The sequence below is a fragment of the Nyctibius grandis genome, chromosome 6 (assembly GCF_013368605.1).
Source record: "Nyctibius grandis isolate bNycGra1 chromosome 6, bNycGra1.pri, whole genome shotgun sequence".
Lineage (NCBI taxonomy): Eukaryota > Metazoa > Chordata > Aves > Nyctibiiformes > Nyctibiidae > Nyctibius > Nyctibius grandis.
The window spans coordinates 43,592,801-43,606,961 of NC_090663.1; the positions used below are offsets into that span (position 1 = coordinate 43,592,801).

General features: G+C 45.7%; 1 protein-coding gene across 1 annotated transcript; it reads left to right on the forward strand.

Annotated features, from left to right (window-relative positions):
- Positions 1–3,715: 3,715 nt before the first annotated feature.
- Positions 3,716–6,031, forward strand: HMGB2 (high mobility group box 2). The gene is made up of 5 exons (XM_068403551.1): positions 3,716–3,842; positions 4,292–4,462; positions 4,613–4,758; positions 4,839–5,013; positions 5,502–6,031. Exons 2-5 carry the CDS (start codon positions 4,313–4,315, stop codon positions 5,646–5,648), a joined length of 618 nt encoding a protein of 205 aa, XP_068259652.1. The 5' UTR covers positions 3,716–3,842; positions 4,292–4,312; the 3' UTR covers positions 5,649–6,031.
- Positions 6,032–14,161: the final 8,130 nt, after the last annotated feature.

Here is a 14,161-nt window from a genome sequence, read left to right on the forward strand (position 1 = left end):
ATGTTGCTTCTCTTTCCTCACATGCAGTTTACTGAAGATTAAGTGAAGTTAATGATAGCACCCAAAATTGTAATTGTAAAGCAGATTAGAAACTCAAAAGGGCTCAAAGCCAGGGAGCTATAAAACTTAACAGTCACTCCATGAGCTAAATTTTTCAAGCAGAAGTGAGCTTCAAGTCGTGGAGTTTATGCTTCTTCCCCACAACTGTCATCCATATGTGGTTAATAAATTAACCACGAAGATGGAAAGAAGTCAATACTGCACAGATCACTGCTTTAGGAGAGTAACAGTGACTGAATCTCTCGAGGCAGAATTGTGGGTTTGTCTGAAAAGGAACAGCATGGTGTAATGAAAAAATGGTGACAGCTTATTGTGGAACCAGCCACACAGAGAAGCGCTTTTTGCAGGCACGAGGGAGCTGGGAGGAAGGCATGGCTTTGGGACTGACAAGTTTCTAACATGGGCATTCTTGTGTGGAGCTTTCAGCATCAGCGCTGCTGTGGAAAGCTTCCAGTGTCATGTTCAAGCGTGGAAAATTTTCAGTACTGCCTTCCTTGTTGAAGGACAGACAGATGTTAAAGAGTACAACTTTGGTTTCTTATGCTGCTCTATGTTGCATGACATCGCATGACATAACCCTCTTATGTATATATTTAATGTACAAAAGCTTTTTCAGAGAAGATAATCTAGAAAAAGAATATCTTTAAAACAACAAAGAACCTAATTTCCTTCTTAAAACATTTGATTAAATCATTTGAAAGGCAGGTCTCATTTTTTTCCCATAGCAGTAATTACACTTTCTTACCCTACCTGCTTTTCCACAATAATTTTCTTCATATTCTTAGACCAGATATGAAAACAGATGGAACAGAGGAAGCCTCACTGCAATTATATCCCATAATTTCCAAAGACTGTTCCAAAGTAACTTTTTCCATGAACAAAAGGAAGAGTAAAAATGTCAATAATAAACTTAGATAAAGCTTTTTTTTTTTTCTTCAAGAACTGACAGAGAATGGATTTGGAAGGGTAAAAGGAGAAAAATTCTTTTCTCCTTTCAACTGTTAAAAATAATTTCTGGTGCCTGTATCCATCCTGATAACTTTTCAGTGACAAACTCCCAGAGGTCACAACTTGCTATTTTAGAAACACTAACATTGAGAAAACTCTGTTTCCTGAAAACTAGTGGACCACTTCATTGTTCTTTCAACTGTGAGGAGGCAGAAGTCAAACTGATTTTGATTGAATTAACTTACATTTTTATATGGCTATAAACAAGCAGAAGGTACCTATGAGTTTGTTTGGTGTCATATGGAGAGCTCTAGGTAAGTCTGGTGGACAAAGAATGGTTTTACACCAGAGATACTAATGGCTGTACTATGATTCATCCAGCACACGCTAGTATTGTAAGATTCTACCATCTGTTACAAAACTACTTTATTAACTAGAAAACACTCCGCAAGAAACTGTCATATACAGGTGGTTTACCACAAACTGAATGAATAACCCATCTGGCAGCATAATTCACCAAGCAAAATAGTGCTTTCCAAGGAACATATGAAGTAAAGGCATTTTTAAAGCTATGTAACAAATTAAAACAACTCCTTGCAAAGTGGCTAGGGCTTCACAGAATTCAGTACCACAGAACTGAGAACATTAATTTGCTACCGAGAAGTAGTGGAATGGTTTACAGCAATAAAGAGCCAAAACTGGAACATGGAATATCCCCTGTGTAAATGTTTATTTTAGAAGATAAGTGTAAGCTTTGTTTGTAGGTTAAACACTATCAAAAGAAATAGCCACAGAAGTTAGCACATATAAGAATCCGGGTAACTGGCTTCTGACAGGCTTTGACATCTTCAAAGGGAATACGTATCTCTGCATTGCTTTGTCAACTTACCTCCCAGTTACCCTCTCTTCACAGAAGATTTTGAGTAACTTTTCCCAGTTTACGTTATGTCTTTTAGGGCTGCAGTTTGGGCAAACACATAAAGCTTAAAATGAAACAGGGATAAAGGAGGCATTTACTACCATATTAGTGAACTGTTCTGTGTGAACATGTCCTCATCAGAAGGAAAAAAAAAAAAAAAAAGAAGAGAGCTTGAAGGACCGGACCTGATAAGTGCTTCTTATTCAATGCTCCTTACGCTGAGCAAATCTGGAATGGGGAAGACTCTGGAGACCAAGACATTGACTGCTTTCACACCTGCAACTAGTCAATACCCTCTGACAGTTTAGGGATACTTGCTGTTGCCTTTTAAAGGGCTGTGTGTTTTTTTTTATCATTGAGCTAGGTTAACATGATTAAAACTCTACTGAAGGCATGGCATCTTCAGTAAGCAAAGTTATAACCTGCTTTTCACCAGTGCTATAAACTACATCTGAAAAAGCAAGAGTGCTAGAAACTGCTTAGAGTACCAACAATATTTACCCAAACTGATGTTAACTAGAGAATTGGATGAAAATAACCAGAGAGAAGAAATCCAACATCAGCAAAACCCGTATCATGTAGACTATGGTCAAATCACAATGAAATAGACTAAATGTCTGGAAACTTCGGTTTTATCCCCAAACCGAAAGGGATTCACCGCTGGGTTCACTTGAACGCGGTAACGCAAACCACGGGCCCTACATCTCCGACCGAGTCCTGCTCCCGGCCTTTCCCCCGCCCCGGCTGTCGCTTTACAGGGAGAACAACACACAGAGAGAGGCGACACTTTCCCCTCCCAGCGCCCGTGCTTTTAGTCCGGCGTGAGATGGAACACCCGGCCCTGGCACCCAGCCGCGGGCTCTGCCCTTACACCCCTCCAGCCGGAGGAGGAGCCGGACCTTCCCTCCCGGGCACGCCAGGCCTCTCCCCGCCCCAGGCGTGCCGCAAGCCGGGCCCAGTGCCCCGAGCCCTCCTCCCGCGGGCTGACCCCGCGCAGCCCCGGGCTGGAGGGGAGAGAAGGGGGAGCAGGCACCGCCCGGGCCGTTACCCCGCGGCGGCTCGGCTCGGGGCGAGGGCAGGGCCGCTGCGTCCCCGGCCCCGCAGCATCCCCCCCCGCCAGGAGCGGGGCTCGCTCGGGCGGCACAACTGAGGTTAAAGCCCAGCTTTACAGCCGGCGGCTGCTGCCCGCCGGGCTCGGGGAGCCGCGGGCCCGCCGCCCCCGCCCCAAGAGGGAGGCAGGGAGGGTCGCGCTCACCGCCGCAGCCCTCCCCGGCTGCCCCCCCGCCCCGGGCAGGAGAAAGGTAGCGCCGAGGGGGACCCACACTCTCCAGCGGCCAGGCCGGGACAGGAGACCGCCGGCAGAGGCTTGTCCCGGACCTTGCCCACCCGCTACCGCAGCTCCCCCAGCTCTACCCGCCCCACCAACCCTCCTCCCTCCCTTTGTATTTTTAAACCACGCTACAGCATCCCGCTCCGCCCAATCAAACCGCGCACAGCCCCCCAAGGCCAATGGCGGACGCCCCCGCGGTTTTTTAAACCGTCCCTCTCCCCCAATCGCCGCCCAGCTCTGTTAGTTCCGCCCCCTCCACTATCCTCACCCCAACCGGTTCCAACGAGTATGAGCGCTAACGACCCCCTCGCGCTCGACCTAGCCGAGAAGCTGCTCGGCCGTTGACGTCGGAACGGCAGCCAGCGAATCGCCGGCGGCTCCGGCCCGAGGGGGCGGCGCCGCAGGCAGTTTGAACGGGCGCGGCAGCCAATCCGCTGCGGCGGGGGGCGGGTCCCCGGGTGCCGCGAGCCAAGTTGCTGTGGCGGGTAGGGCTGCGGAAAACAAGAGGCTGTAAGTGCGCCGCCGGGAAACCATTCCGCAGCAGCTGCGGAGGGAGCAAGGCCTACGCCGCCGCCGCCCAGCCAGGCAAGGCCCCGCGCAGCCCCCGCCGGCGGGGGCCGCAGGGCAGCGGGAGGGCGCCGAGGGGGAGCGGGAAGGATGGTGCGCCGCCGCCGGTGCCGGGCGCGGAGGGAGCGCGGGGTTCCCGGGGCGGGCGGCGCGCCCAGGGCTGAGGGGGGAATTCCCGCCGGGCGGGTGGGGCCGCGGCGCGGGGAGGGCGGCGGGCGGCCCCAGCAGGGAGGGCCGGGGCGCGGGCGGTGGCGGCGCGCGGGGCGCCTGCCTCAGCCGCCGCGGGGGCGGGTGAAGGCGCCTGGCGGCGGGCGGTGCTGAGGCCCGGGAGGGTGGCTGCGGCGGGGGAGGGGCCGGCGGCCGCGGGGGGCGTGTTCGGGCGGGAAGGCGCCGGCGGGCGGGAGGCGGGAGCGGCTCGAGGCGCGGCCCCGCCCATACGCCGCCTCTCCCCTTTTGCCGCCTCGCAGGGACCCGCCGCCGACCTCGCCATGGGCAAAGGCGACCCCAACAAGCCGCGGGGCAAGATGTCCTCGTACGCCTACTTCGTGCAGACCTGCCGCGAGGAGCACAAGAAGAAGCACCCGGACTCCTCCGTCAACTTCGCCGAGTTCTCGCGGAAGTGCTCGGAGCGGTGGAAGGTGAGCGGGGCCGGGCCGAGCCGAGCAGGGCCGCCCCCGCCCCTGCCGCGGGCTGCCGGGAAAAGATCCTCGGGAGCAGCTGCTGCTTAGACGTTACTGGGTCACCAGGCGCTTTATCTGATCCAGACTCTTCTCCTCTCCCCTCCGCAGACAATGTCTAGCAAGGAAAAAGGAAAGTTTGAAGAAATGGCTAAAGGAGACAAAGCTCGTTATGACAGGGAGATGAAAAACTATGTTCCTCCCAAAGGCGAGAAGAAGGGAAAGAAAAAGGACCCCAACGCTCCTAAAAGACCACCGTGAGTGTTTCTATGATAAAAAAAAAAAAAAAATTCTAATAGTCTTGACACTTAATTTTAATCACTGTCTGTCATTTTAGATCTGCATTCTTCCTTTTCTGTTCTGAACACCGTCCAAAAATCAAAAATGATCATCCTGGCTTGTCTATTGGAGATACAGCAAAGAAATTAGGTGAAATGTGGTCTGAGCAGTCGGCCAAAGATAAACAGCCATATGAACAGAAGGCTGCAAAACTAAAGGAGAAATATGAAAAGGTACAGTGAAAGTGATAAAATAATGGTTAAATTTGTAGAGGTCACTGTAGATGTGTGACTTTGGTTTTGCACCTAAACCATATATTGTTGATAATTCCAAGTGTTTATGTCAGCCGTTGTCAGGCTTCAGAATGCACGGAAAGGTGTGGTGTGGGAGGTATCTGGAACCCTTACAGTGAACCTGGATGTGGTTTTTACGTGTCTAGAGGTTTTACCAGTAGCATGCTTTGCTTCCAGAAAGCAGGTCACTTGCTTGGTAAAACACACAGTCGTACTTCAAAGCACTGCGGTCATAAAACTCTTACAACTGTCTGGGTCATGCGTTCTCTTGCCAAAAGAAGTAAGTGTGAAAGTCCCAAGGTTGAAACCCCGCTTTTCCGCGAACACTGTATTTGATCTGCACAGTATAGTGTTATTAAATTATTGAAGCAGTACAAATTTGTCTTCAGAGTTACGTTGCCAGCAACTAAACAGCATTTTTCTTGCAGGATATTGCAGCATATCGTGCCAAGAGCAAGAGTGACACAGGAAAAAAGGGCCCAGGTAGGCCTGCAGGATCTAAGAAGAAAGCAGAACCAGAAGAGGAGGAGGAGGAAGATGATGAAGAGGAGGAAGAAGAGGAGGATGAGGAATAAATGAATGTCCTGCTGTAAAGATTTATGCTCAAAATCCAATATTTTGCTAAGAATGTGAACTCAAGTGCAGCTCATTGTTAGCTTCAGTATAAAAATCTGTACAGAATTGTGTATAGGTAATGTGGTTCTTTGTAGGGAGACCTCTATTTTTAATGTAAGTAGTAGCCGAGGGCTGCTACAGTTTGGTTTAAAAAAAGAAAAAGTTGTGGAATGTTTCTGCATATTTAATGGTTTTGTTGAAATTCAGTGACTGATTGATAGCCAGGTGTTTCTTTATAGCTAAGTAAAACAAAGGAGGTAGCTTAATAGCTGATCTTATATTTTGTAGTATATTGCATTGTATTACTTTTTTTAACAATTTTGTAATAAAATGTTGTACATGATTATTGTTGTATTCTTGGTGTTTCTGAGAGGCTGGGCGCTCCTGGCATGCTGGAGCCCTGTGCAGGATAAGGCTTTGCATTGTTCTTGGGCTACTGCTGTTACTGCAAGACTGGCAAGTCTTGTGCTAACTCCTGAAGTTTATACTGGATTTTAAACTTTTTTTGCTCTTTAACCACAATTCCCTCTCCCCCATACACTACCCTTGGTGGTAATTGATGTTTTCCTTATGCTAGGATTTCCTTGTATCAACACCTTCTGAGTGAAAAAAAAAAAATCTCAAATTATAAGTACTGAAGTTGTTGATATTCCTGGACTCCGCCCCCTGCCACTGAAGCAGAGGTCTTAAAAGTTTTGTCTTGGTTTACTAGCTGGTAATGATTCTTTGGAACTTTCTCTCCCAGAGCTCAGGGTTTCTGGCCTTTTCTGCTGTCCATATCAGGACAGGAAAGTTGGCTGTAAGACAGCTGTGGTTAGAGGTATGTCTTTCCAGATGTTCCCTACTCCTTCCCTCTCCCCCCGGCCTCAGTATTAGCAGCTTCTCATAAAATACACAGCTTGCAGAACAGCATGAAAAATGTTGGAATGTTATCTCCACATGTGCCAATAGGTTCCTGCAGAAAAGAGGAGGTATTAGCAAAGAACATGTGCTCCTGTTTGTTAGGTTCCTGTTTGTCGTGATAACTCACTAGTTAGTTACCCTGTTTCTTGCTTTTCAGTTTTTCACTTAACCTTTAGTATATTTAAAAGTCTAAATCTAGATATCTAACAATATTTGCAAGTGGGGAGTTGGAGATCCCACAGCTAAACTAATAGCTTAAGTTTAATTTGTTGAGATAAATACTAGGCAATAGCTTTTACTAGCCTTTGAAAGCTCAGCACTGAAAAACATCTAATGTCTAAAATATTAAGTACTATAAAGGGCAGGCTTCCAACTTTTTTTTTTTGTTTTCAAAGTGTCTCCCAACAACTGAAATAAATTTGCATACAGTCACTGTACATGTCTAAGATGAAAAAGTGGTTTCAGTACTATAGCCATGGTAAATATCACTGTGGTAGGTTAAAGATCATGTAGCACTTCGTGAAACAAGAGCCTTGACAAAAACAGTTTGTGTATTCCTGAAAGTGTGGAAACAATAAGGTAACTGTAAAGGCAATTCAAACATTTTTATGTTGAAGTGGGTACTGACCTTTGAAGGCCGTAGAAACCTAGAGCTGTTTTTTCCTCCCCCCTCTGCCCCTGAGGTGCTTAAAGTAGTATCAGAAGGATTAGCTGCTGTTTTACATGTTGGACTTGCCAGAGATACTCGGCACAGGCGGGATCAATGGCTCCATTTTGCAAGCTCAGATTTTGGGAAGCTGCAGACGCAAACTGGAAGTGAGAGGCACTTGTTCTGTGTGCAGTACATCCTGTGCTCAAGAACATTTTCTCCTGTAGAGAGTCTGCAATCCTAGAGCACCTTTATCCTTACCTCAAAAATTCTTCCAGCTAGAGGCACAGCGTGTAGCTGAGACTATGCTGGTCTCACTGGTTTTCAGCATACTCTGTTCAAATTTTCCTGTAGAAACTCACCATCATCTCCCCTCAGTTCTCAGAATGAACAGAATGGTGATGCTTCACAAAGTCTTCCTGATCAGATTTAAATAATCTTTTGCAGTGGAGCAGTAGCATCAGAGTAAATTGACTAGTTTGATTATTTGAAATGTTTTTTACTTCTGCTCAAGTGCTTTTAAATTGAAACGAAATAGAACCCTTCAGGTGTCCTAGAAAGCTGCATGGGTTACAGAATTTTAAATATTGTGTCAGAATAAGAGCATACCTGGAGGTAATTCAGAATAAAGGACCTCTTCTAATATTTTCCTCAGCGATGTAAAATGACTTTTGGGTTCAATTTAATTCAGCATTAGTTGGCTGCTTTAGCTTTAGCACAACTTCTGCACAAATCAGTGCAGAACTGCCTAATGTTGCTACTCTGTTGTCCCACGTCCTAACGATGCTCTATGAAAAGCCATCTGTGGGTTACTTGTGTTTATGATCTCATTTACAAATATATCCTGAACTGCTGGAGATCTCCATTGCAAAAATAGTCTATTGCACTGCTCTACTAGCCTGACCCACATCGTTACACAGATCATTTTGTGTGCACGCCATGTCAGCATGAGCCACGGCAAAGCTCTGCATCAAGCTAATCGATAACTGAGAATGATGTCATGACTAAGATAACTAGTAATTTTTAAAAATAATATTTTGCCTTTTCAATAAGGATGTTGAATATCTATTAAAGGCAGATGGAAAAGAGCATGTGGAAATTACTACTTTAAAATTAAGCTTTAGAAAGTACGGTATGTCGGGTCAGGGGGTTCAGATAACGCCCATCTGTGAGCACTGAAAGAACTAGCACTGCAAAGGACTAGTAAGTGATCAAAGTTTAACGGGAACGTTCAGAAAAGATAAGGCCATAGAAGAAAAGCTAAATTAGTTTTTCACATCCGTGTTCAATACGGACAACCTTATGAAATTACTCATTGGAAACTTTTCACTGGAGGTGAACTGGGAGGTCTGTCTCAAATCAAAACTAAAAAGGATGCCCAAAATAGTTGCAGGCATGAGGGTGACTGCTCACATTGCATTAGAGGTCCAGCAAAAAAGGTGTATCACCCAGTAAAGCAGACCAAGACCACCAAAAAAAAGACTGGTGTTGGTAAAGAGCAAGGTATGAGAAAATAAAGTGTAGGAAAACAGCCTTTAAAAAGTTGAAGTTGTTTCTAAACCAGTAAACCAGAAGAAACCTGCAGCCTGACAGGCCAGACGGAGCAATGTGTGGCAGGGAAAAATAGCATCAGAGCAACGCGAGAAAACACACGGATTAATAACAACTTTCAAACACATCAGAACGAGGAGGCTTGCCAAGCCATCCCAGGGACAATAGATGGTCAAGATATAGTAGCAAGGCCTAGAGAAGATTTCAGGAAAATAAAACTTTTTTTTTAACCTTGTAGGGGAGCTTCAGGAAGTTTTCATGACAGAACTTTTTAATGGAGGAGGCATGGTGGAGCATCTGTCTCAAATCCAAGTGTAAAAGTTTTTGAAACAAAATGACAGGACAGATGGTATTCATCCAAGAGTTCTAAGGAAACTCAAGGATGAAATGGCTGAACTATGAACCGTACTTTATAGTTTTTCACTTAAAACTGCCTTAGTGGTAGAGGAATGGAAGGTCACAAACATGACACTAATTTTTAGAAAGTATTCTGTGGTGATACAGGGAACTTCAGACCAGCAATGCCCATATGGCAAGGTGGTAGGAGCCATGGTACAGCCGAGAGTTGCTGGACAAATGACTAAAAGGGACTTGCAATTTCACAAGAGGAAATCCTGCTCCACAGACCTGTAAATATTCTTCAAAGAAATCAGGTAAAGGAGATCAGGTAGTTCTGGTCTGGTCTACTTCTCATAAAAGAAGTAAATCTTCACTGAGGGCCTTGCATGAATAAATGGCTGGTTAAAAATACAGGAACAGAATAGGAATTAGTCATCAGTTTCACCAGTGGAGGAAAATCACCTATGAAATCCCATAGGTTATTTTTGGAGACGGGGTTAATGGCTACTGATTGTTTAATATATACATAAGTGACTTGGAAAAAAGTGGTGATGGTGCTGCAAGAAAGACGAGAGCTAACAGTGAAGAACTGCAAAGCCAGCCTGCAGCCTGAAGCGACAGGATAATAAAACCAGCAGGTGAAATATGGCGTTAATACAAAGTGTATTACATGCTAATACGTGCGCCCCCAACACATGTGAAGGGGAAAAAGCAGGCCTAACGTTTATGTCATGGGTAATGTGGGTGGACAAAAAACTACATTACATTAGTCTGGAGGAGATGCTGGAGCTATAATAGAGAATTCTGTGGAGACATAATAGATGTTTGCTAGAAAAGCAAATAGCATGTTAGGCATTGTTAGGTAAAGAGTTAAGAACAAAAAAATATTTAGTATTTGCCTACTGTCTTCCTAAAGGAATATAAAGTTTCCTTTTTCTTAGATCAACTCAGAACAAAACCTGTTCACAAAGTTGGTCTTATTTTTCCCAAGCAAAACCTATGGTCTGAAGAACTGTAAATATGCCTCTTCTGGGTTTTGGTGGGTTTTTTGCGTGTTTTCAAAAGGAAAACCTTGATTAGAACAGCTACAGATCTGGGAACTCACTGCAGTATATACAGGCTTTAGAACTCAAATAACACTAAAGAAATTGCAAATGGGTGTGGAGAGAAAATCAGAAAAAATGGAGTAGTTTTTTATTAGCTAATGATCTATTGAACTGTTTCGTAACAGTGCATCACAGGCATCTTATATATAACATTGGTACATAATCTAGTACATACTGCTCAGTGATGGATTATTTGCTGTGGTGGTGACTGTCACTGATCCTGCTTCACTTGCCTTACCATCCTTAGCATATATTTGTTTTTCTCTTTGCTTTCTTATTTTGGCTTGTATTTCTTCCCACATCTTGAAATACATAAGTGTTTTGCCAGCAACCCCTGCATTTCCAGAATTGCTGGGCCTCTCACATGAGCCGCATCACAGCCCCGTCTGTTTTCCGTGATCCCACTTGAATCCAGTGTCAAGAATCCGTAACGGAGCCCAGATGTCAAGCTCGCTGCTGCGCTCTCCAATGCACGCAGCCCTTGAGGGACGCGTTAACTCTGCTAACTGTGGGATGTGCACGACATTCAGACCTACTCAGTCAAAAAGTTGACTGCCTATGCAAATTTCTCTTCATCAGTGCAATTGTCACAGGCCAGCACCAATTAGTGTACATTGCTGCAACTATCCTGATATCCTGAGACCAACTACCCCCCCAGCCTCAGTGCTGGGGAGGCTCTTGATGTTTCAGGACTGAATATGGAGTCAACTACCAGAAAAATCTTTACAGCCAGCAAATCCAGTGGTTCACCTGTAAGTTGTGTGGCTATTCTCAATGTTTCCTGGCCCAAACATCTATTGGTAAAGTTTGTATCCATAAATCAGTTCTCCAGCAGAGCTGAAGGGACGATATTTGCGTGGACAAGACCACATCCTTCTAAAAGGCCCTTTGAAAAATGCGCGGTGATGATGTTATTGTCAGTGCTGTCACCTTGAAGCCAGCTCCTGGCTGGTTGGACCCAGCACTGACATAGCACTAACTACTCCTTTGGGAATTAAGACCTTTAACAAGCCTTCATAATTCTCCTGTATCTCACTGATTTGTCTCAGCAGAGGAGTGAACTGAAGAGCCAGAGTGCCTCCTCAGAAACCTTGAAACTTTTTGCATAAACAGATGTGATGGATGACCAAAGTCTGCCTAGATTCAAACAGCAGTTGGGCAAATTCTGGACTATTAAATAGAAAATACCATCTCTAGCTCAGAAAGTGGTTGAGTTGTATATTGCCAGAAGTAGGGAGAGCGTTAGACAAGTATCCTTGCCCTGTCCTTTCACTCTGCCCTGCGCTCCTTGACCACAGTGATCCTACTGACCACTGAGGGAGACAGGCTACTGTGCTAGCTTTGGTCTGATCCTCCATGTACTTTTTAAGATCTTATGTTAAGCTCAGTTCTTACTTTAAGTCAAAAATATTTTTCCACTTTGTCCATCAGAGACAAAGGGTCCTGATAGTTCAGGAGTGTGGGCTCCATTCCTCTCATAGTAATCACACGGATGATAATGGGATACAGTAACAAGCAAAAAAAAAGCAGAGTTGTTCCTATCTCAACTGGGAATGGCCCAGTTCAACTTTACTTTATCTTCAATAGCTTTAATATCAGTACTAACCAGACTCCACTCTGCTACAGGGTTACAGAATTGTCTTCCTCAGTGACACCCCACACCATCTTACCTTCACTCCCAGGCCGCAGGACAGACAGCTTTCCCTTCCATCGCCAGGTTGATTAGCTCAGTCTTTAGAGGTTCCTTGGCATCTCCAGGACATGTAGGACTTCAGGGCATTCCTCAGCGCGACTGAAAGAGCAGTATGACTAGAATCACTTCCAGAGCTTGGCGTGCTTTTTCTCCTGGTCAGCTCTTCCCAAATCTCCCTCCTTATAAATTCACAAGAATCCTCCTGAAGGCCTCTACTTTCATCCTGTTCTACTTCTGTTCATTGCTTCTGCTGCCTCAGAAATAAAAATATGAAAATTGCAATTGTAGCTGCCTGTTGGACAACCGTGATGGCCTTGAGGACTCTGGTGAGAGGGTGTAGCCATCCTGCAGGCTCAGGCTAGCAAGGCACCCATTGCCAGGCAGGGCTCGGGGTCTCCCAAGCGTACCACAGCATGACATGGCGCTTCCCCAGCAGGCTTTGGGGATGAGATCCCTGACTGCATGGAAGCACAGCTTGCTGAGGGCACGTTTTTGCCCATCAGCCCTCAGAAATGCAGGCACCAGCCTTCATGGCTCTGGCCCAGCTGTCACCCGTAAATGCTAATGCTGTCTCTTGTGGCAGGCCTAACCCAGAGAACGTGCACCCATGCACAGAAGATTCAGATCCACAACTGTTTAATTTCAGGGCTTGTTCAAAGATACTGGCCTACACTATTGTCCTGGGGAACTCCTTCCACAAATTTCAAGGGAAAAAGCCATCTTTTGATTCCTGTTTCCACTCTAGTGCCTTCAAGTGACTCAGAAAGCCGATTCCAAGCAGGACTTCATCTTCATTTGAAGACTGTGCTTTATCATCTGTCTGGGCGTGCTGCCTTCTGGACTGACATACACTGCCACCAGCAGCCCATCCCAGGAAAGTAAAACACCATCTCTCCATTCATTTCCCCTTCCCCTTTCAGGACCCCATGGATGCTCAGCCAGATGGCTGCTGTTGCTGTCACGCGCATCTCAGGCATTAGTTTGCTTTGTTTTGGTTTTAATATGAGTTAGTGCTACGCTGCTTCTCCCACCTTTCTGCTCCTTTCTTGTGCAGGAGACACTAGTCTTGCACAAGAAACATTGCCGCGTTGTTCGAACAGGCAGCCCACTGGAGGCAGTTCTACTTTCACATTGAATGATACGGCATTCACAAGACCTGCAGGACTCACCTAGCCCTCAGCCCTGCTTTACCTACACTCCACTTCAGAGGAGGCATGGTTCTTGTCCCTAAAGCAATCGTATTTCTTTTCAGTGAAGTACACTAGTGAGAAAAAGAAAGGATCTAACATGCAAACATACCTTTTCATCTTGATGTTTGAACCGCTCTAACACCTCCTTACAGGCTTTGATCCTTGTCACCTTTGTGGACCTGTTAACTGAAGGAACGTGCATTTTTTTTTCATCAGTCAGTTAAGATCCACCAGACCACAAGCTATGCCACTACCTTGCTGAAGAGTCTCCATCCACTCTACTGTTCAGAACAGTCACCGAGCAGTGCAACGTGGTAAAAACCCTAAGGGTTGTGCAGGCCACTTATTTTTTATCAGGACCCATGTTACATGGTAATGGAGAATACTTGATTTGTTTCTCAGTGTAAAGAACAGACTATGTTTTTAAGATTTAAAAAACAAAGGTTACTAACCATTAACTGGGTTAATGAGATGTGTATTCCACATAAACACCTCTTCCTACTTTTGCTGTGCTTCATATGAGTTAAGGTAGCTGAGGGTGTGACGAGTGAGGCAGCATGCAACAATGCACACACTTGCAGCAGCAACGTGCAAGGGAAGATGACGAGAGGCTCCCCCCAGTGAAAGGAGGGCCAAAGTGACTTCAGTCTTCAGGAATTACTCACGGGTTATGGTTTGTTTTTTTTTTTTTAAAACCAAAGGGAGCAAACTCACCTACATTTTTTGATAGCTTGTCACTTTTTCTGCCTAGACTCATTCTACGTAGAGAGCTCTCCTATACAGTGTCAGCCAAGCTATGCAACTTACCATTCTAACATGACAGGAGTTCAGAGGAGGCTTGTAGGGTACGTAAAGTCAACAACCAGAGGACTAAATGCTGGCAACCACTTCTGATGTTCCCAAGAAGTAAATATTACTCTGGAAGATAACCACTGACACTTCTCAGGGATTGCTCTCATAACTGTAGCAAGATAAGATTTCAGAACGCAGCAAGACCTAGTATTCCCATGCCTTTTATAGCAAGGAAAAGAACAAACAGAAA

Excerpts from the sequence above, each read along its gene's own strand:
- HMGB2 (XM_068403551.1), top strand. The coding sequence starts at position 4,313 with ATGGGCAAAGGCGACCCCAACAAGCCGCGGGGCAAGATGTCCTCGTAC. Across the intron at positions 4,463-4,612 it reads AGTGCTCGGAGCGGTGGAAG|ACAATGTCTAGCAAGGAAAA; the intron begins GTGAGCGGGGCC and ends TCCCCTCCGCAG. Across the intron at positions 5,014-5,501 it reads TAAAGGAGAAATATGAAAAG|GATATTGCAGCATATCGTGC; the intron begins GTACAGTGAAAG and ends TTTTTCTTGCAG.